Source organism: Pristiophorus japonicus, chromosome 9 (genome assembly GCF_044704955.1).
Source record: "Pristiophorus japonicus isolate sPriJap1 chromosome 9, sPriJap1.hap1, whole genome shotgun sequence".
NCBI lineage: Eukaryota > Metazoa > Chordata > Chondrichthyes > Pristiophoridae > Pristiophorus > Pristiophorus japonicus.
Window position 1 is genome coordinate 30,994,789 of NC_091985.1, and position 24,502 is coordinate 31,019,290.

The 24,502-nt window shown below is 48.0% G+C and overlaps 1 protein-coding gene across 2 annotated transcripts in view; it reads right to left on the reverse strand.

Moving 5' to 3' along the window:
• crim1 (cysteine rich transmembrane BMP regulator 1 (chordin-like)) overlaps positions 1-24,502 on the reverse strand; it is a 273,330-nt gene that overhangs the window by 34,032 nt on the left and 214,796 nt on the right. For both annotated transcript variants that reach the window (XM_070889247.1, XM_070889246.1), the window contains exons 9-10: positions 11,464-11,620; positions 7,022-7,143 (exon numbers count right to left, since the gene is read on the reverse strand). In XM_070889247.1, the coding sequence (XP_070745348.1) occupies positions 7,022-7,143; positions 11,464-11,620 (279 nt within the window). The remainder of the gene's footprint in view (positions 1-7,021; positions 7,144-11,463; positions 11,621-24,502) is intronic.

The window sequence follows — 24,502 nt, forward strand, 5'->3', positions numbered from 1 at the left end:
TTGTAATCTACCAAAATTCCCTGGATTCTGGGGCGGTTTCAGCGGATTGGAAAACCGCAAATCCACCGGCTCTATTTAACAAAGCAGGCAGACAATAAGCAGGAGACTATAGACTAGTTAGCCTAACATCTGTTGTTGGGAAAATGAAAATGGAAACAATAGCAGGACATTTGGAAAAGCATTATTCAATCAGGCAGTCAACATGGTTTTATGAAAGGGAAATCATGTTTGACAAATTTGCTGGAGTTCAGGGGGAACCAGTGGATTTCCAGAAGCCATTTAATAAGGAGCCACATAAAAGATTACTGCACAAGATAAAAGTTCACGGGGTTGGGGGTAATATATTAGCATAGATAGAGGATTGGCAAACTGACAGAAAAGACAGTCGGGATAAATGGGTCATTTTCCAGTCGGCAATCAGTAACTAGTGGGGTGCTGCAGGGATTGGTGCTGGGGCCTCAACTATTTACAATCTATATTAATGACTTAGATGAAGGGACCGAGTGTAATGTAGTCAAGTTTGCTGATGATGCAAAGATGGTGGAAAAGCAATGTGTGAGGAGGACACAAAAAATCTGCAAAAGGATATAGACAGGCTAAGTGAATGGGCAAAAATTTGGCAGATGGAGTATAATGTGGGTGTAAGGTTGTCCACTGGGACAGAAAATAGAAAAGCAAATTCTAATTTAAATGGAGAAAAATTGCAAAGTGCTGCAGTACAGAGACCTGGGGGTCCTTATGCATGAAACACAAAGTTAGTATGCAGGTACAGCACGTAATGTAATCAGGAAGGCAAATGGAATGTTGGCCTTTATTGCAAGGGGGATAAGAACATAAGAAATAGGAACAGGAGTAGGCAATATGGCCCCTCCCGCCTGCTCCGCCATTCAATAAGATCATGGCTGATCTGATCATGGACTCAGCTCAACTTCCCCGCCCGCTCCCCATAACCCCTTATCATTTAAGAAACTGTCTATTTCTGTCTTAAACTTATTCAATGTCTCAGCTTCCACAGCTCTCTGAGGCAGTGAATTCCACAAATTCTTCCTCTGGGAGAAGAAATTTCTCCTCATCTCTGTTTTAAATGGACAGCCCCTTATTCTAAGATCATGCCCTTTAGTTCTAGTCTCCCCCATCAGTGGAAACATCCTCTCTGCATCCACTTTGTCAAGTCCTCTCATAATCTTATACATTTCAATAAGATCACCTCTCATAGAGTATAAAAGCAGAGAAGTCCTGCTACAACAATACAAGATATTGGTGAGGCCACACCTGGAGTACTGTGTACAGTTTTGGTCTCCGTATTTAAGGAAGGATATACTTGCATTGGAGGCTGTTCAGAGAAGGTTCACTAGGTTGATTCCAGGGATGAGGGGGTTGACTTATGAAGACAGGTTGAGTAGGTTGGGCCTATACACATTGGAGTTCAGAAGAATGAGAGGTGATCTTATTGAAACATAAGATAATGAGGGGGCTCGACAAGGTGGATGCAGGGAGGATATTTCCACTCATCGGGGAAACTAAAACTAGAGAGCACTGTCTCAGAATAAGGGGCTGCCCATTTAAAACTGAGATGAGGAGGAATTTCTTCTCTCAGAGGGTTGTGAATCTGTGGAATTCTCTGCCTCAGAGAGCTGGGGACACTGGATCATTGAATATACTTAAGGTGGAGATAGACAGATTTTTGAGCGATAAGGGAATAAAGGGTTATGGGGAGCAGGCAGGAAAGTAGAGCTGAGTTCATGACCAGATCAGCCATGATCTTATTAAATGGTGGAGCAGGCTCAAGGGGCCAAATGGCCTACTCCTGCTCCTATTTCTTATGTTCTTATGAGATCATGGAGTAGTTTACAGAGTTAGCTTGTTGGGCTGGGAGGAAAAAGTCGTGGTCCACAGGCAGTGCTATAAAGGCACTTACCTTACGGATCCAGCCCTTCCTGCCTCCTTTTACCTGCCATGATTCCCGAGGCCCAGAAAACCCGGCCAACAGTGGTTAAAAATAGGAACCTTGTTAAAATGGAAGTACACAGCCTCCTTAAAAGATTTCATTGACTGATCCGCCTCCTGAGAGCGGATTGGTCGCCCGCCCCTTGTGCCGCCTCCGTTACAACCGGGTTCCATGCGTGTTGCAGTCATGTTGGCAATTTTTAACATTTTTACTTCCCAACCGACCCAAAACCACTAGTTTTTTTTGCGGTGGGGGGGGGCGTTGAAATGACCCCCTTTGCCTCAGGCCTTTTACATATCACCGTGCACCATACTACTGTGAAACTTTGGACGTCCTTTCACATGGTGACTTCAAGGCACTCATTGCTGGGACTAAACTCATGGTCCTCGGCACTGCTCGTAACTGAACATTAGGCTAATTGGTCCAGGAAACTGCAGGCCAGTTTCCCATTGACTGTGGTGACAAGTACCTTACTGAAATCAATTGCTCGACTGAATAACTCTGTCCAAATAGCCAAGTGTTTATCCTACTGATAAGATGTATCTAGACATCTGGCTGCTAAACACATTTCCGCACTGTCACTTTCTATTTGAAGGGCATAATCCTGCCACTTAGGACATTCCATTTCACAAGTCCAAAAATGAAAAACAAATGCTTCTTTACTCATTGAAAAGTACACCTGCATGCATGCGTGTGCGAGAGAAAAAGCACATCGATAAAGCAATCAATAATATTTAAACTTCTATCCTGCGCAATTGCTTTCTCTCCCCACCCTCCCTGAAGGGACTGCCTTCTTTAGGCAGTTTCTTGGAGATACTAGAACTAGGAGGTCACAGTCTCAGGATAAGTGGTCGGCCATTTAGGACTGAGATGAGGAGAAATGTCTTCACTCAGAGGGTTGTGAATCTTTGTAATTCTCTACCCCAGAGGGCTGTGGATGGTCAGTCGTTGAGTATATTCAAGACTGGGATCGATAGATTCTTGGGAACGAAGGGAATCAAGGGATATGGGAAGTTCAAGTAGAAGATCAGTCCATGATCTTGTTGAATGGTGTAGCAGGCTCGAGGGGCTGGCTGACTAATCCAGTTCCTAACTATGATGTTTCTTATATTTCACAGGCACTGGCTGCCCTCTTGCTACCTGACCCATGTCAGCACTCTTTGCGTGTGAGCTCAGACAGTTAGTGTTGGCATACTGTTCGATCATAGGGGCTTCTCAACCGAGTCCAATCCTGTCCCCGCCCCCCTACCCCCGACCTGCGAATCACCTGGACAACAAAAGTCACTTAAAAAAAATACAATTTAGGATACTGTGGAGCACGTGCGGCAAATTGTATTTTTTTAAATAAAAACATGGGCTGAATATTCAACTATTTATGCAGTCACTGATCAAACAAATGACCTAAATAAATTCCATTTCATGACAGCTCCAATGGCTTCAAGGGGTTTGAAGTGACATGATTAATGTAACTGTACTAGCAGGGCTCCTTGGAAAGACTCAAATTAGGTCAGGGATACACTGCGATGCTTTCACTTTTTTTTTCTCTCTTCATCTTTTTCTTCACCTCCTCTCCTGTCCTAAAGGCCAGTGTGTTTTCACAGGCGCCAAATGTCCGCCAGTGGTGGTTCCCGATTGATTTATGACCTGGCGCCCACAGTCCTTGCACCTTCACCAGGGGTCAGAGATTACCGGGGGCGCCTTCGGCCTTGCAACACCAGCCCCTCACTCATTTAATCACTCCTGCCCTCCACCCTGTCGCAGACCTTTCCCGTTTACATTTTACAATTCTCATCCTTGTTTTCAAATCCCTCACCCCTCCCTATCTCTGCAACCTCCTCCAGCACCACAACCCTCTGAGATCTCTGCGCTCCTCCAATTCTGGCCTCTTGCGCATCGCCGATTTTAATCGCTCCACCACGTGCATAGAGCTGTCTAGGCCTTAAGCTCTGGAATTCCTGCACTAAACCTCTCCTCCTCTCTATTTATCCCTCTCATTTAAGATGCTCCTTAAAACTTACCTCTTTGACCAAGCTTTTGGTCATTTGTCCTAATATCTCCTTATGTGGCTCGGTGTCAAATTTTGTGGGACAGCGCTCTTGTAAAGTGCCTTGCGACGTTTTACTACGTTAAAGGTGCTACCTGTATATAAATGCAAGTTGTTTATTCTTTCCTGGTCTCCCCTCCCCCTTTTCCCTCACCCTGTATTTGCTTTAAAGCTGTTCATCTCCAACATCTTCCAGTTCTGATGGAAGGTCATCGACCCGACACGTTAGCGCTGTGTCTCTCTGGCTGATGCTGCCTGACCCGCTGAGGGATTTCCAGCATTTTCTGAGTTTTCTAATGTCGGGAGGAACGAGATTAGGAACGAGGGTCCTGGCTCGTTTGAACTGATGCTGGGGTGCTGAAGTCTGCTGGCCGAGATCAGCTAGTTCAGCAGAGACCACGAATCGAAGCTGGGCCCTTCCTAGTCTGTAATGCTGGCAGACACAGTCCTCACATCGTCGTGGAAACTTGTGCTACATTCTCAACTTTAAGTCGTCAATCAAAAAAAAACTTTAATTAAAAAAAACATGAAAATACGGCTCTCAGTGTTGTCTTCCGACTTTCTTCTTCAGGGACAGAATCCACCGAAGCTCACCGACCTCTCCACAACCATGCAAGCACACCTCTCGATTGCTCATGGCAAAGTCAGAGAATACGCTGTTTTATAAGGATTGGAGAGTTATACCATGTAACGCACAATGTATCATTCTTCTGCTAATGTAGGCTGCCCTTCCAAGGCCGCAAAGTCTAATCGCCGTGAATAGGCTAATCCTGAAGTCAATTAGAGGCCACCTACTGTTCAGTCACATCCTGAGGTTTATTAGAGGTTAATTACTTTCTTTCTGAAATAGTTTTCTTTAAAGAGTGCCTCAGAAATTTGCAGGCACAACATGCAAAGATTTTATATAGAAAACAGGCAGGCCCATTGATACAAAGCCCATCGCCATTCTTCCCATGCTCCTAGAGTCATACAGCACAGAAGGAGGCCATTGGGCTCATCGTGTCTCATTTAAAGAATTAACCAATTAGTCCCCCTCCCCTTCACTTTCCCCCTTAGCCCTGCAGATTTCTCTTTTTCAAGTAATTATCCAATTCCCGTTTGGAAGTTACTCGGTGAATCAGTAACCACCACGCTTTCAGGTAGCGCATTCCAGATCACAACAACTCGCTGCGTTAAAAAAAATCATTCTCCTCATTTCCCCCTATAATTTTTACCAATCTTAAATCTGTGTCCTGGAACTACCGACCCTCCTGTCAGGGGAAAGCTTCTCCCTATCTGTGCACAAATCGGCTGCCGCGTTTCCCACATTACAACAGTGACTACACTCCAAAAGTACTTCAATGGCTGTAAAGCGTTTTGAGACGTCCGGTGGTCGTGAAAGGCGCTATATAAATCCAGGTCTTTCTTTCTTTGACACTATCAAAACCCGTCATAATTTTGAACGCCTCGATTAAATCTCCGCTTAACCCCCTGGTTTAATGTAGAAGGGAATGTAACCCATCAGTCTGCTACAGGAGGGGAGATGGGAGTGGAAGGAACGCAGGTGCTCCAAAGCAGATGGGTAAAATTCAATTCAACTTGACATGATGCAATAAAGAGGAATAATCATGCCTGGGTGAGTGCTTTCCACTCCTATAGTACTTAAGAGATACCTCCCCGCTAATAAGTGACAACTAAATAGAAAAATCCCTTTATCATAGAATGGTCACAGCACAGAAGGAGGCCATTCAAACTGTTGACCCTGTGCCAGCTCTCTGCAAGAGCACCTCAGCTAATCCCACTCCCCGCCCTTTCCCTGTAGCTCTGCAATTTTTTTTCCTTCAAGTACTTACCTAGTTCCCTTTTGAAAGCCAGGATTGAGTCTGCCTCCACCACCCCTTCAGGCAGTGCATTCCAGATCATAACCACTCACCGTGTAGAAAAGTTTTTCCTCGTGTTGCCTTTGGTTCTTCTGCCAATCACCTTAATTCTCGACTCTTCCACCAATGGGAACAGTTTCTCTCTATCTACTCTGTCCAGACCCCTCATGATTTTGAACACCTCCATCAAATCTCCTCTCAACCTTTTCTGCTCTAAGGAAAACAATCTCACAATCCCAGCTCCTCCAGTCTATCCACGTTACTGAAGTCCTTCATCCCTGGCACCATTCTTGTAAATCTTTTCTGCACCCTCTGTAAAAAGCCTTCACATCCCTCAAGTCCAGAATTGGACACAATACTCCAGTTGAGGTCGGACCAGTGTTTTATAAAGGTTCATCATAACCTCCTTGCTTTTGTCCTTGTTTAATTGTTATAACAATAAAGGATTGGCATTTACAGGACTCCTTCACAGAGTGCAGATTTCAGCACAGCAAACTCGCTAGGGGTGACGTGACCAAAGGTTTCAAATTTATCTGTTCCATAATATGTTTTGAGAACATACAAAACATTCAGTGGAGATTGAAAAAACAAAAACGGGACTAGGCATAGCTGTGGTGACTGCCCCCTCCCTTCCCCATACCCAACATCGAATACTTTGTCGGTATTCATTGTCCTGTCTCACACATGGACAGGGGCTGAGGTACCTGAGGGCTGCCAGAGTTTGTGGAACTGTCACTTGACAGGCTTCTGATGCTTCAGCAGCTGAATTATGAAGTGACTGAAAAGTGACAGTAAATCTACAAACACAAAATAAGAACTTACAGCCAGGATATATATATATCCAATGGAATTTTCACTCCTTGCACTTACCTGCTCACCAAAGTCCTCTTGCGAGGCAGTGTGCAATATGTAAAGGGTACCTTTCCTACATGAGTGATTAGCTTATGCTCTCCTCTTCCCTTAAGTGAGTTGAGTAGGATCAAAGCCCTTCCAGGAAAGATGCCTTTGCTGAAGACGACTATCTTAATTAACAGGAGAACCGACACTACAATTTTCCTTGGGCCTCAGAGAAATGGGATTGACGTTAGCTCCTGATAATTATTGTGTTCTTCCTGAAGCCCACTGCAACAACAGCTCAATACATCAGGTAAACGCAATTAGCTCCCCTACCCCTGCACTTGCAGATAAGGCAGCCATAAACATCCTGTTCGAATCCCATCGGACAATACTTGTCACACGGACGCTCCGGGCACTTCTTGCAGCGGCAGATATCACAGCCATGTTTATTCTTCCTGTTTTTAAAAGAAAAGGTACTGAAGAAAGTAATTCACAAACAAGCAAGTCTACCCATTACAATTTAATGAATATATTTTCCTTCAAAGGCACTGCTCCAAACTACAGTCCGGGCAACTTACATTTAGAATGCCATTTCAAATTTCTACCCTTGGAGAAGCTCAGACTCAATGCAGCGCGAGCTTGGACCCTAGCTTGCTGCTGCCCGGGGTTCTGCCAATTAAAAGGTGGAAGGGGAAGATGTGCCTAATGGGAGAGTGGTGGCCCCATTCTGTTTGGAGTGCTGGGACACAGTGGGGCAAGATAGGGTTCATGGTCACGATTCAGGGTTTGCTCAGTCTCAGCTGCGTAACACAATGGGAAGGTGGTGAGTGAAGGCCAGAAACTTAAGAACAGAGAGGAGGAAACATGGAATCTTAAAGAACAGAAGGAGGCCATTCGGCCTATCATGCCTGTGCCAGGTGTTTGGATTAGTCCCACTCCCCTGCCCTTTCCTCATAGTGAGATCGATAGATTTCTGGATACTAAGGGAACCCAAGGGACATGGGGACAGTGCGGGAAGGTGGAGTTGAGATAAGAGTATCAGCCATGATCTATTGAATGGCGGAGCAGGCTCGAATGGTCTGCTCCCGCTCCTATTTCTGATGTTCATAGCCCTGCAAATGTTTCCTCTTTAAGTATTTAGAAACATAGAGAAACATAGAAAATAGGTGCAGGAGTAGGCCATTCGGCCCTTCTAGCCTGCACCGCCATTCAATGAGTTCATGGCTGAACATGCAACTTCAGTACCCCATTCCTGCTTTCTCACCATACCCCTTGATTCCCCTAGTAGTAAGGACTTCATCTAACTCCTTTTTGAATATATTTAGTGAATTGGCCTCAACAACTTTCTGTGGTAGAGAATTCCACAGGTTCACCACTCTCTGGGTGAAGAAATTCCTCCTCATCTCGGTCCTAAATGGCTTCCCCCTTATCCTTAGACTGTGTCCCCTGGTTCTGGACTTCCCCAACATTGGGAACATTCTTCCTGCATCTAACCTGTCTAACCCCGTCAGAATTTTAAACGTTTCTATGAGGTCCCCTCTCATTCTTCTGAACTCCAGTGAATACAAGCCCAGTTGATCCAGTCTTTCTTGATAGGTCAGTCCCGCCATCCCGGGAATCAGTCTGGTGAACCTTCGCTGCACTCCCTCAATAGCAAGAATGTCCTTCCTCAGGTTAGGAGACCAAAACTGTACACAATACTCCAGGTGTGGCCTCACCAAGGCCCTGTACAATTGTAGCAACACCTCCCTGCCCTTGTACTCAAATCCCCTCGCTATGAAGGCCAACATGCCATTTGCTTTCTTAACCGCCTGCTGTACCTGCATGCCAACCTTCAATGACTGATGTACCATGACACCCAGGTCTCTTTGCACCTGCCCTTTTCCTAATCTGTCACCATTCAGATAATAGTCTGTCTCTCTGTTTTTACCACCAAAGTGGATAACCTCACATTTATCCACATTATACTTCATCTGCCATGCATTTGCCCACTCACCTAACCTATCCAAGTCGCTCTGCAGCCTCATAGAATCCTCCTTGCAGCTCACACTGCCACCCAATTTATCCAGTTCCCTTTTTGGAATTTACTACTGAATCTGCCTCCACCACCCTTTCAGGCCGTGTATTCCAGTGCAACAATTCGCTGCGTAAAACAATTCTCATCTCTCCTCTGGTTCTTTTGCCAAATATTTTGAATCTGTGTCCTGTGGTTACCGACCCTCCTGACACTGGAAACAGTTTCTCCCCGTCTACTCTATCAAAACCACTCATAATTTTGAACACCTCTCTTAAATCTCAAATAATGGAAGGAATAATTATGTCTGGCTCTGTTAGTTGTTGATTGCACAGTGCTAATGGACTGAGATCTGGAAAAGGTAAGTAGTGGAGGGAATTTTATTTTTTTAACAAGGAAATCAACAACATTTTAAACTGAGAAAGAAAGGGATTCTTGCCATCAGTATCCATTGAAGTATTTAAAAAAAAATCTGATTGAATAGGATTCATTTTGCCAACCTTTCCTTTCTATCATTACTGGTTAAACAGTGCATGTTCAATAAAGGTGGAGCCATCTGGTTTGGAGGAGATACTGAACATGTCAGTATGAAGGAGCTGGATTAACATGAGTAGAGATAGATAGAAAGACTAACATTTATATAGTGCCTTTCATGACCACTGTACTTCTCAAAGCACTTTACAGCCAATGAAGTACTTTTAGAGTGTAGTCACTGTTGTAATGTGGGAAACGCGGCAGCTATTTTGCACACAAGCAAGCTCCCACAAACGGCAATGTGATAATGACCAGATAATCTGTTTAGTGATGTTGATTGAGGGATAAATATTGACCAGGACACCGGGGATAACGCCCTTGCTCTTCTTCGAATAGTGCCATGGGATCTCTTACGTCCATGTGAGAGAGCAGACAGGGTCTCGGTTTAACGTCACATCCAAAAGTACAGCACTCCCTCAGCTCTGCACTGGAGTGTCAACCTAGAGTGGGACTTGAACCCACAACCTTCTGACTCAGAAGCAAGTGCGCTACCCACTGAGCTACAGTTGAGATGTGTAGTTATTGTATTAATAATATAGTGATACTTCAGTGGTTGTGTCACTTCAACTGTGTGTGTTCGTCAAACTCTCTCACAGTTGGGCTCAGTAACATTTCACAGCCAGTTGTGGCCTGCACTAGGGATGGAGAGATCACCAAGGGTTCCCCCTCCTGATCGCATTCAAGTGAACCAAGGCAAAAATTAAAAGTGTGCATGTTGACATTGGAGAAGGGCAGGATTGGGCTTGATTGCAATGGCATCAATAGTTGAACAGCTTGCCAACATACCATTCTTGAAAATGATCGGCTTGCTGTAAACAACATGTTTTTTTGTTGAGAAGGCTGTTTAATACAACTCTCCCTGTCCCCCTCGGCTCAGGCTGCTACTCATGTGAATCTTACCTTTTCCCTAAATTGTAGGCATTCACTTCAGCATTCAGATACTATCTGTGTTATTAAATAATTACACCGCTTAGGTACAGCTTGCAATCTGAGCACTGATAACCGTGATGTCTGCTAAAATGCTTTGCTTTCTTTTGCAGATCTGACGGAATGCACAATTCTTTTTTTTAATCTTTCTGCCTCGTTGAAAAAAAAGAAATGCTCCTGTGATGGTTCAGTGAGTAAATGCACCACATGGTGAGGCACTGATCTTTCTAGACCAGGCAAGTCCAAGGTTTCATCCCTGCTGTGTGCTCAGTAAGCTGATTGCATCTGGGGCACCAACAACACATAGATATGAGGCTATTACAGGGTAATAATACATAGCCAGCAGCCTGTTACAGGTCAGTGACACTTAGCTCGGAGCATGTTAAAGGCAGTAACGGCTACACCACAGTGACAGTGAATCATGCTGCAGTGAGACGTTTATTACAGGGAAATGCCACATATTATAGTTAATTCAGGATCTCCCAAAGCATTGCTGACAGTAAGTCAGCATACGCTGTTTTACAGCCACAGTAGCATTATACCATGGAATGCACAATGCATTTCTCTTCTGCCAAAGTGGAACTCTGTTTAACTGTCTTTGCAAGGCCACAGAAATCTAATTACTGTGAATACAAAGTGAGATGAATTGCTGAAGGAAGTTTGTAGTTTGGCAGCTGGAAGAAGCCAGAATGAAATGGCTGTGTTTTTTTTAAACCACCTGTATATTTATTCATTGGTAGCTTCTCTATCGGTTTGGTTCTGATTTGTTGCTGTTTTCTGAAAATGGGCCAATTAGGTGCGAGTGTGATTCACACCTCCAGATGTGCCTCTCTGAGGTATGGCATGCACGCAGCACTTGCAACATTTTACCGATAAATAGATGTTAAACAACGTGGGTTTTTATTTTCTGCCAAGTTTTCCCTTCCTATCTGCAGAGTTTGCGACACCGGGGAAATGCGATGGGGGACCTTTAGGATGTGGTAAGTGCGAAGCAGGTTGCAAGTTCATTTAAAGACATGGAACCGTGTTGAAGAGACGGCAAGTGCTTCGCAGTTTCAAAACTGAAACAAGCGAGCGCCAGCCCAGATGTGCGACCCAATACAAATGAGCATCGCTCACCCCCAATGGAAAGGGGAAAAAACGGGTGGAGTGTATAACGTGGGGCCAGACTGATACAACCAGCTTCACGCCCGGTGCCCCCTCCCCCGCCAAAGCTGAAAGTTTCACCCATCGCAACGCATGCTCTGTGCAAGGATCGGTACCGAGAGTCTCACGTCAGTAAGAAAGCACCTGCACGTACATGTATCCGAATGGACAGTACTTGTCACAAACCACCGGCTTGCATTTCTTCGGGCGTGCGCGGCACTGGCAGATCTCACAGCCGTGTATATCGGTCTGCAGGCCAAAGGGACAGTCCAAACCACAGCCCGATATCAGGCCCGTACAAAGCTCTTCCCCTGGAAAAAAGACAAGATTGGATTAAACCCGCCATTATCAAACAAACGACATTTAAAGAAAGAAAAGACTTGCATTTATATAGCGCCTTTCACAATCTCAGGACTCCCAAAGTGCTTCACAGCCAAGGAAGTACTTTCTGAGATGCAGACACTGTTGTAATGTAGGAATGCACTCTTGCCTTTCAGTAATCCAAGTTCAGAGGGCACAAGAACCGTTCAAATCCTACCACGGCAGCTGGGGAATTTAAATTCAATTAAATATAAATCTGGAATTAAAAAGCTAGCATCAGTAATGGTGACCGTGAAACTGCCGGATAGTCGTAAAATCCCATCTTGTTCACTAATGTCCTTTAGAGAAGGAAATGTGGTTGACTCATAACTGCGCTCTGAAATGGCCTAGCAGTTGTACCAAACCGCTACAAAGAAGTATACTACTTCACCACACGGACTGCAGCGGTTCAAGAAAATGGCTCACCACCAACTTCTCAAGGGCAATTTGGGATGGGCAATAAATACTGGCCTTGTCAGTGACACCCACATCCCAGGAAAGAATTTTTTAAAATTCTGTAAGGAAACTGGATCTCGAGGGTGACTGAAATATAGAATTGGTGACCATCCATATTTGTTGTTCTACCCCCTTGCTTTGATTGCCCCTCCTGCATGCACTGTTCCCAGTTGTCACTTGAGTGGGTAAGCAGGTGCCATCTGCTCCAATACCGTTCTTCTGCCCCCTGGACTTAAAAAGAATTTGCCATTCTATAACACATTTTATGTCATCAGGTTGTCCAAAAGCATTTCACAGCCAATGAATGACTTTCAAAGTTCGCCACTCTTGTTTTGTAAGCAAAGGTGGCAGCCGTCTTTGAATCCGCAAGGTCCCACAGACAGCATTCAGACACACAACACAGATAATCTGTTTTGGTGATGTTTGTTGAGGGAAGGATGTTGGTTACGGTAGACCAGTTAGCCGAACATCTGTGGTTGGGAAAATGTTGGAGTCCATTATTGAAGAAGCAGTAACAGGACATTTGGAAAAGCAAAATTCAGTCAGGCAGAGTCAGCATGGATTTATGAAGGGGAAGTCATGTTTGACAAATTTGCTGGAAGTCTTTGAGGATGCAATGAACAGGGTGGATAAAGTGGAACCAGTGGATGTGGTGTATTTGGACTTCCAGAAGGCATTTGACAAGGTGCCACATAAAAGGTTACTGCACAAGATAAAAGTTTACGGGGTTGGGGGTAATATATTAGCATGGATAGAGGATTGGCTAACGAACAGAAAAGAGAAAGTCAGGATAAATGGTTCATTCTCGGGTTGGCAATCAGTAAACAGTGGGGTGCCACAGAGATCAGTGATGGGACCCCAACTATTTACAATCTATATTAACGACTTGGAAGAAAGGATCGAGTGTAACGTAGCCAAGTTTGCTGATGATACAAAGATGGGAGGAAAAGCAATGTGTGTGGAGGACACAAAAATCTGCAAAAGGACATAGACAGGTTAAGTGAGTGGGCAAAAATTTGGCAGATGGAGTATAATGTTGGAAAGTGTGAGGTTATGCACTTGGGCAAAAAGAATCAATGAGAAAGTTATTATTAAATAGTGAAAAATTGCAAAGTGCTGCAGTACAGCGGGACCTGGGGGTATTTGTGCATGAAACACAGAAGGTTAATATGCAGGTACAGCAAGTGATCAGGATGGCCAATGGAATCTTGGCCTTCATTGCAAGGGAGATAAAGTATAAAAGCAGGGAAGTCTTGCTACACCTGTACAGGGTACTGGTGAGGCCACACCTGGAATACTGCGTGCAGTTTTGGTTTCCATATTTAAGAAAGGATATACTTGCTTTGGAGGCAGTTCAGAGAAGGTTCACTAGGTTGATTCCAGAGATGAGGGGGTTGACTTATTAGGAAGGGTTGAGTAGATGGGCCTCTATTCATTGGAATTCAGAAGAATGAGAGGTGATCTTATCGAAAGATAAGATTATGCGAGGGCTTGACAAGGTGGATGCAGAGAGGATGTTTCCACTGATAGGGGAGACTAGAACTAGAGGGCATAATCTTAAAATAAAGGGCCGCCCATTTAAAACTGAGATGAGGAGGAATTTCTTCTCAGAGGGTTGTAAACCTGTGAATTTGCTGCCTCAGAGAGCTGTGGAAGCTGGGACATTGAATAAATTTAAGACAGAGATAGACAGTTTGTTAACCAATAAGGGAATAAAGGGTTATGGGGAGCGGGTGGGGAAGTGGACCTGAGTCCATGATCACACTAGCCAAAATCGTATTAAATGGCGGAGCAGGCTTGAGGGGCCGTATGGCCTACTCCTGCTCCTATTTCTTATGTTCTTATGTAACTAATTGCTCTTTTTCAATTAGTGGCAAGGGATTTTTGATGCCCATCTGAACAGGCAGGAGGGATCACAGTTTAATTTCTTAGTTGAAATGCAAAAGAGCAGCTGAAATGACTATCTCCCACCTCTTCCCTGAATTATTGAAGGAAAACAGGTATCGTCGGTACATAGTCTCTTGCCACCTCCTCCCTCCTCTCCCGAACGATGCTGTTAATGTCAAAAGCAGAGTGACCACTCTGTGATACACCATGTTGGAGCAGTGATGCGCTATTCCATCCTGGAACATAAACCACCTAGAAGGACAAGGGCAGCAGGCGCATGGGAGTACCATCACCTCCACATTCCCCTCCAAGTCACACACCATCCTGACTTGGAAGTATATCGTCCTTTCTTCATTGGCGGTGGGTCAAAATCCTGGAACTCCCTTCCGAGCAGCACTGTGGGAGTACCTTCACCATACGGACTGCAGCGGTTCAAGAAGGCAGCTCACCACCACCTTCTCGAGGGCAATTAGGGATGGGCAATAAATGCTGGCATTGTCAGCGCTGCCCACAGCCCGTGAATAAATTTTGTAAAACACTCAAGAATACTTTGTGCTGCAGATTAAAAGCGGTTTCCCATTCTGGCAGATCCTTCTTTTTGCTTATGTATGATAATAGCACAGATGCACTGTGGATGCAATGTGCACGATCTACAGGATGCACTGCTTCAACACCCGTTCAACTTTTACCACGGAGAACGGCAAGAGCACACAACGTGATGGTAACACCATCAATTGTAGCTTCCCCTCCAAGTCACAAACCGTGGAATTCCCTCGCTAACACCACCACGGGAACACGTCAATCTCTAACACCATCACGGGAACAAGTCCCTCTCTAACACCACCACGGGAACACGTCAATCTCTAACACCACCACGGGAACACGTCCCTCTCTAACACCATCACGGGAACACGTCCCTCTCTAACACCATCACAGTAACACGTCCCTCTCTAACACCATCACAGGAACACGTCCCTCTCTAACACCATCACAGGAACACGTCCCTCTCTAAAACCATCACGGGAACACGTCCCTCTCTAAAACTATCACGGGAACACGTCCCTCTCTAACACCATCACAGGAACACGTCCCTCTCAAACACCATCACAGGAACACGTCCCTCTCTAACACCATCACAGTAACACGTCCCTCTCTAACACCATCACAGGAACACGTCCCTCTCTAAAACCATCACGGGAACACGTCCCTCTCAAACACCATCACAGGAACACGTCCCTCTCTAACACCATCACAGGAACACGTCCCTCTCTAAAACCATCACGGGAACATGTCCCTCTCTAACACCATCACAGGAACACGTCCCTCTCTAAAACTATCACGGGAACACGTCCCTCTCTAAAACCATCACGGGAACACGTCCCCTCTCTAACACCATCACAGGAACACGTCTCTCTCTAAAACCATCACAGGAACACGTCCCTCTCTAACACCATCACGGGAACACGTCCCTCTCTAACACCATCACAGAAACACGTCCCTCTCTAACACCATCGCGGGAACATGTCCCTCTCAAACACCATCACGGGAACATGCTCCTCTCTAACACCATCACCTGAACACGCACCCCTCCAATACCATCACAGTAACACGTCCCTCTCTAATACCATCACAGTAACACGTCCCTCTCTAACACCACCATGGGAACACGTCCCTCTCTAACACCATCACAGGAACACGTCCCTCTCGAACACCATCACATAAACACGTCCGTCTCGAACACCATCACGGGAACATGTCCCTCTCGAACACCAGGATAACACGTCCCGGGAACATGTCCCTCTCTAACACCATCACGGGAACACGTCCCTCTCTAACACCATCACGGGAACACGTCCCTCTCTAAAACCATCACGTGAACACGTCCCTCTCTAAAACCATCGCGGGAACACGTCCCTCTCTAACACCATCATGGGAACACGTCCCTCTCTAACACCATCACGGGAACACGTCCCTCTCCAACACCATCACGGGAACACGTCCCTCTCTAAAACCATCACAGGAACACGTCCCTCTCTAACACCATCATGGGAACACGTCCCTCTCTAACATCATCACGGGAACACATCCCTCTCTAAAACCATCACGGGAACACGTCCCTCTCCAACACCATCACGGGAACACGTCCCTCTCTAAAACCATCACATTAACACGTCCCTCTCTAACACCACCATGGGAACACGTCCGTCTCTAACACCATCACGGGAACACGCCCCTCTCTAACACCATGGGAACACATCCCTCTCAAACACCAGGGGAACACGTCCCTCTCAAACACCAGGGGAACACGTTCCTCTCGAACACCATCAGAGGAACATGTCCCTCTCTAACACCATCACGGGAACACGTCCCTCTCTAAAACCATCACAGGAACACGCCCCTCTCGAACACCAGGTGAACACGTCCCTCTCAAACACCAGGGGAACACGTCCCTCTCAAACACCAGGGGAACACGTCCCTCACAAACACCAGGGGAACACGTCCCTCTCAAACACCAAGGGAACACGTCCCTCTCAAACACCAGGGGAACACGTCCCTCTCAAACACCAGGGGAACACGTCCCTCTCAAACACCAGGGGAACACGTCCCTCTCAAACACCAGGGGAACACGTCCCTCTCAAACACCAGGGGAACACGTCCCTCTCGAACACAATCAGAAAAAACATGTCCCTCTCTAACACCATCACGGGAACACGTCCCTCTCTAAAACTATCACAGGAACACGTCCCTCTCTAACACCATCACGGGAACACGTCCCTCTCGAACACCATCACGGGAACACGTCCCCTCTCTAACATCATCGCGGGAACACGTCCCTCTCTAACACCATCACGGAAACACGTCCCTCTCTAACACCACGGGAACACGTCCCTCTCTAACACCATCACGGGAACACGTCCCTCTCGAACACCATCACGGGAACACGTCCCTCTCTAAAACCATCACGGGAACACGTCCCCTCTCTAACATCATCGCGGGAACACGTCCCTCTCTAACACCATCACGGAAACACGTCCCTCTCTAACACCACGGGAACACGTCCCTCTCTAACACCATCATGGGAACACGTCCCTCTCTAACACCACGGGAACACGTCCCTCTCTAACACCATCATGGGAACACGTCCCTCTCTAACACCATCACAGGAACACGTCCCTCTCGAACGCCATCACAGGAACACGTCCCTCTCTAACACCCTCACAGGAATACGTCCCTCTCTAACACCATCACAGGAACACGTCCCTCTCTAACACCATCACAGGAACACGTCCCTCTCTAACACCATCACGGGAACACGTCCCTCTCTAACACCATCACGGGAACACGTCCCTCTCTAACAACATCACGGGAACATGTCCCTCTCTAACACCATCACAGGAACATGTCCCTCTCCAACACCATCACAGGAACACGTCCCTCTCTAACACTATCACAGGAACACGTCCCTCTCTAAAACCATCACAGTTACACGTCCCTCTCCAACACCATCACAGGAACACGTCCCTCTCCAACACCATCACGGGAACACGTCCCTCTCCAACACCATCACAGGAACACGTCCCTCTCCAACACCATCACAGGAACACGTCCCTCTCTAACACCATCACGGGAACACGTCCATCTCTAGCACCATGGGAACACGTCCCTCTCTAACAACATCACGGGAACACGCCCCTCTCTAATAGCATCACAGTTACACGTCCCTCTCTAACACCATCACGGGAACACGTACTTCTCTTAACCATCACAGGAACACGTCCCTCTCTGACACCACCATTGGAACACGTCCCTCTCTAACACCATCACGGGAACACATCCCTCTCTAGCACCATGGGAACACGTCCCTCTCTAACAACATCACGGGAACACGTCCCTCTCTAACACCACCATGGGAACACGTCCCTCTCTAACACCATCACAGGAACACGTCCCTGTCTAACACCATCACAACAACACGTTCCTCTCGAACACCATCACATAAACACGTCCTTCTCTAACACCATCACGGGAACACGTCCCTCTCTTAATCATCACAGGAACACGCCCCTCTCTAACACCATGGGAACACATCCCTCTCAAACACCAGGGGAACACGTCCCTCTCAAACACCAGGGGAACACGTCCCTCTCAAACACCAGGGGAACACGTCCCTCTCAAACACCAGGGGAACACGTCCCTCTCAAACACCAGGGGAACACGTCCCTCTCGAACACAATCAGAGGAACATGTCCCTCTCTAACACCATCACGGGAACACGTCCCTCTCTAAAACTATCACAGGAACACGTCCCTCTCTAACACCATCACGGGAACACGTCCCTCTCTAACACCATCACGGGAACACGTCCCTCTCTAAAACCATCACGGGAACACGTCCCCTCTCTAACATCATCGCGGGAACACGTCCCTCTCTAACACCATCACGGAAACACGTCCCTCTCTAACACCACGGGAACACGTCCCTCTCTAACACCATCATGGGAACACGTCCCTCTCTAACACCACGGGAACACGTCCCTCTCTAACACCATCATGGGAACACGTCCCTCTCTAACACCATCACAGGAACACGTCCCTCTCGAACGCCATCACAGGAACACGTCCCTCTCTAACACCATCACGGGAACACGTCCCTCTCTAACAACATCACGGGAACATGTCCCTCTCTAACACCATCACAGGAACATGTCCCTCTCCAACACCATCACAGGAACACGTCCCTCTCTAACACTATCACAGGAACACGTCCCTCTCTAAAACCATCACAGTTACACGTCCCTCTCCAACACCATCACAGGAACACGTCCCTCTCCAACACCATCACGGGAACACGTCCCTCTCCAACACCATCACAGGAACACGTCCCTCTCCAACACCATCACGGGAACACGTCCATCTCTAGCACCATGGGAACACGTCCCTCTCTAACAACATCACGGGAACACGCCCCTCTCTAATACCATCACAGTTACACGTCCCTTTCTAACACCATCACGGGAACACGTACTTCTCTTAACCATCACAGGAACACGTCCCTCTCTGACACCACCATTGGAACACGTCCCTCTCTAACACCATCACGGGAACACATCCCTCTCTAGCACCATGGGAACACGTCCCTCTCTAACAACATCACGGGAACACGTCCCTCTCTAACACCACCATGGGAACACGTCCCTCTCTAACACCATCACAGGAACACGTCCCTGTCTAACACCATCACAACAACACGTTCCTCTCGAACACCATCACATAAACACGTCCTTCTCTAACACCATCACGGGAACACGTCCCTCTCTTAATCATCACAGGAACACGTCCCTCTCCAACACCACCATGGGAACACGTCCGTCTCTTACACCATCACGGGAACACATCCCTCTCTAGCACCATGGGAACACGTCCCTGTCTAACACCATCACAGGAACACGTCCCTCTCTAGCACCATGGGAACACGTCCCTCTCAAACACCATCACGGGAACACGTCCCTCTCTAACACCATCACAGGAACACGTCCCTCTCTAACATCACCACGGGAACACGTCCCTCTCTCACACCATCATGGGAACACGTCCCTGTCTAACACCATCACAGGAACACGTCCCTCTCTAACACCATCACGGGAACACGTCCCTCTCTAACACCATCACAGGAACACGTCCCTCTCGAACATCACCACGGGAACACGTCCCTCTCTAACACCATCACGGGAACACGTCCCTCTCTAGCACCATGGGAACACGCCCCTCTCTAAAACCACCATGGGAACACGTCTGTCTCTAACACCACCATGGGAACACGTCCCTGTCCAAAACTATCACAGGAACACGTCCCTGTCTAACACCATTACAGGAACACGTCCCTGTCTAACATCACCACGGGAACACGTCTCTCTCTAACACCATCACAGGAATATGTCCCTCTCTAACACCATCACAGGAACACGTCCCTCTCTAACACTATCACAGGAACACGTCCCTGTCTAACACCATCACGGGAACACGTCTCTCTCGAACACCATCAGAGGAATATGTCCCTCTCTAACACCATCATGGGAACACGTACCTCTCTAACACCATCACAGGAACACGTCCCTCTCTAACACCATCACAGGAACACGTCTCTCTCTAACACCATCACGGGAATACGTCCCTCTCTAACACCATCACGGGAACACGTCCCTCTCTAACACCATCACGGGAACACGTCCCTCTCTAACACCATCACGGGAACACGTCCTTCTCTAACACGAACATGGGAACACGCCCCTCTCTAAAACCACCATGGGAACACGTCCGTCTCTAACACCATCGCGGGAACACGTCCCTCTCTAAAACCATCACAGGAACACGTCCCTCTCTAACACCATCACAGGAACACGTCCCTCTCTAACACCATCACAGGAATACGTCCCTCTCTAACACCACGGGAACACGTCCCTCTCTAACACCATCACGGGAACACGTCCCTCTCTAACACCATCACAGGAACATGTCCCTCTCGAACACCATCACATAAACACGTCCGTCTCGAACACCATCACGGGAACATGTCCCTCTCGAACACCAGGATAACACGTCCCTCCCTAACACTATCACGGGAACATGTCCCTCTCCAACACCATTGCGGGAACATGTCCCTCTCTAACACCATCACGGGAACATGTCCCTCTCTAATACTATCACGGGAACACGTCCCTCTCCAACACCATCACAGGAACACGTCCCTCTCTAACACCATCACGGGAACACGTCCCTCTCTAACACCATCATGGGAACACGTCCCTCTCTAACACCATCACGGGAACACGTCCCTCTCCAACACCATCACGGGAACACGTCCCTCTCTAAAACCATCACAGGAACACGTCCCTCTCTAACACCATCATGGGAACACGTCCCTCTCTAACATCATCACGGGAACACATCCCTCTCTAAAACCATCACGGGAACACGTCCCTCTCCAACACCATCACGGGAACACGTCCCTCTCTAAAACCATCACATTAACACGTCCCTCTCTAACACCACCATGGGAACACGTCCGTCTCCAACACCATCACGGGAACACGCCCCTCTCTAACACCATGGGAACACATCCCTCTCAAACACCAGGGGAACACGTCCCTCTCAAACACCAGGGGAACACGTTCCTCTCGAACACCATCAGAGGAACATGTCCCTCTCTAACACCATCACGGGAACACGTCCCTCTCTAAAACCATCACAGGAACACGCCCCTCTCGAACACCAGGTGAACACGTCCCTCTCAAACACCAGGGGAACACGTCCCTCTCAAACACCAGGGGAACACGTCCCTCACAAACACCAGGGGAACACGTCCCTCTCAAACACCAAGGGAACACGTCCCTCTCAAACACCAGGGGAACACGTCCCTCTCAAACACCAGGGGAACACGTCCCTCTCAAACACCAGGGGAACACGTCCCTCTCAAACACCAGGGGAACACGTCCCTCTCAAACACCAGGGGAACACGTCCCTCTCAAACACCAGGGGAACACGTCCCTCTCGAACACAATCAGAAAAAACATGTCCCTCTCTAACACCATCACGGGAACACGTCCCTCTCTAAAACTATCACAGGAACACGTCCCTCTCTAACACCATCACGGGAACACGTCCCTCTCGAACACCATCACGGGAACACGTCCCCTCTCTAACATCATCGCGGGAACACGTCCCTCTCTAACACCATCACGGAAACACGTCCCTCTCTAACACCACGGGAACACGTCCCTCTCTAACACCATCACGGGAACACGTCCCTCTCGAACACCATCACGGGAACACGTCCCTCTCTAAAACCATCACGGGAACACGTCCCCTCTCTAACATCATCGCGGGAACACGTCCCTCTCTAACACCATCACGGAAACACGTCCCTCTCTAACACCACGGGAACACGTCCCTCTCTAACACCATCATGGGAACACGTCCCTCTCTAACACCACGGGAACACGTCCCTCTCTAACACCATCATGGGAACACGTCCCTCTCTAACACCATCACAGGAACACGTCCCTCTCGAACGCCATCACAGGAACACGTCCCTCTCTAACACCCTCACAGGAATACGTCCCTCTCTAACACCATCACAGGAACACGTCCCTCTCTAACACCATCACAGGAACACGTCCCTCTCTAACACCATCACGGGAACACGTCCCTCTCTAACACCATCACGGGAACACGTCCCTCTCTAACAACATCACGGGAACATGTCCCTCTCTAACACCATCACAGGAACATGTCCCTCTCCAACACCATCACAGGAACACGTCCCTCTCTAACACTATCACAGGAACACGTCCCTCTCTAAAACCATCACAGTTACACGTCCCTCTCCAACACCATCACAGGAACACGTCCCTCTCCAACACCATCACGGGAACACGTCCCTCTCCAACACCATCACAGGAACACGTCCCTCTCCAACACCATCACAGGAACACGTCCCTCTCTAACACCATCACGGGAACACGTCCATCTCTAGCACCATGGGAACACGTCCCTCTCTAACAACATCACGGGAACACGCCCCTCTCTAATAGCATCACAGTTACACGTCCCTCTCTAACACCATCACGGGAACACGTACTTCTCTTAACCATCACAGGAACACGTCCCTCTCTGACACCACCATTGGAACACGTCCCTCTCTAACACCATCACGGGAACACATCCCTCTCTAGCACCATGGGAACACGTCCCTCTCTAACAACATCACGGGAACACGTCCCTCTCTAACACCACCATGGGAACACGTCCCTCTCTAACACCATCACAGGAACACGTCCCTGTCTAACACCATCACAACAACACGTTCCTCTCGAACACCATCACATAAACACGTCCTTCTCTAACACCATCACGGGAACACGTCCCTCTCTTAATCATCACAGGAACACGCCCCTCTCTAACACCATGGGAACACATCCCTCTCAAACACCAGGGGAACACGTCCCTCTCAAACACCAGGGGAACACGTCCCTCTCAAACACCAGGGGAACACGTCCCTCTCAAACACCAGGGGAACACGTCCCTCTCAAACACCAGGGGAACACGTCCCTCTCAAACACCAGGGGAACACGTCCCTCTCAAACACCAGGGGAACACGTCCCTCTCAAACACCAGGGGAACACGTCCCTCTCGAACACAATCAGAGGAACATGTCCCTCTCTAACACCATCACGGGAACACGTCCCTCTCTAAAACTATCACAGGAACACGTCCCTCTCTAACACCATCACGGGAACACGTCCCTCTCTAACACCATCACGGGAACACGTCCCTCTCTAAAACCATCACGGGAACACGTCCCCTCTCTAACATCATCGCGGGAACACGTCCCTCTCTAACACCATCACGGAAACACGTCCCTCTCTAACACCACAGGAACACGTCCCTCTCTAACACCATCATGGGAACACGTCCCTCTCTAACACCACGGGAACACGTCCCTCTCTAACACCATCATGGGAACACGTCCCTCTCTAACACCATCACAGGAACACGTCCCTCTCGAACGCCATCACAGGAACACGTCCCTCTCTAACACCATCACGGGAACATGTCCCTCTCTAACAACATCACGGGAACATGTCCCTCTCTAACACCATCACAGGAACATGTCCCTCTCCAACACCATCACAGGAACACGTCCCTCTCTAACACTATCACAGGAACACGTCCCTCTCTAAAACCATCACAGTTACACGTCCCTCTCCAACACCATCACAGGAACACGTCCCTCTCCAACACCATCACGGGAACACGTCCCTCTCCAACACCATCACAGGAACACGTCCCTCTCCAACACCATCACGGGAACACGTCCATCTCTAGCACCATGGGAACACGTCCCTCTCTAACAACATCACGGGAACACGCCCCTCTCTAATACCATCACAGTTACACGTCCCTCTCTAACACCATCACGGGAACACGTACTTCTCTTAACCATCACAGGAACACGTCCCTCTCTGACACCACCATTGGAACACGTCCCTCTCTAACACCATCACGGGAACACATCCCTCTCTAGCACCATGGGAACACGTCCCTCTCTAACAACATCACGGGAACACGTCCCTCTCTAACACCACCATGGGAACACGTCCCTCTCTAACACCATCACAGGAACACGTCCCTGTCTAACACCATCACAACAACACGTTCCTCTCGAACACCATCACATAAACACGTCCTTCTCTAACACCATCACGGGAACACGTCCCTCTCTTAATCATCACAGGAACACGTCCCTCTCCAACACCACCATGGGAACACGTCCGTCTCTTACACCATCACGGGAACACATCCCTCTCTAGCACCATGGGAACACGTCCCTGTCTAACACCATCACAGGAACACGTCCCTCTCTAGCACCATGGGAACACGTCCCTCTCAAACACCATCACGGGAACACGTCCCTCTCTAACACCATCACAG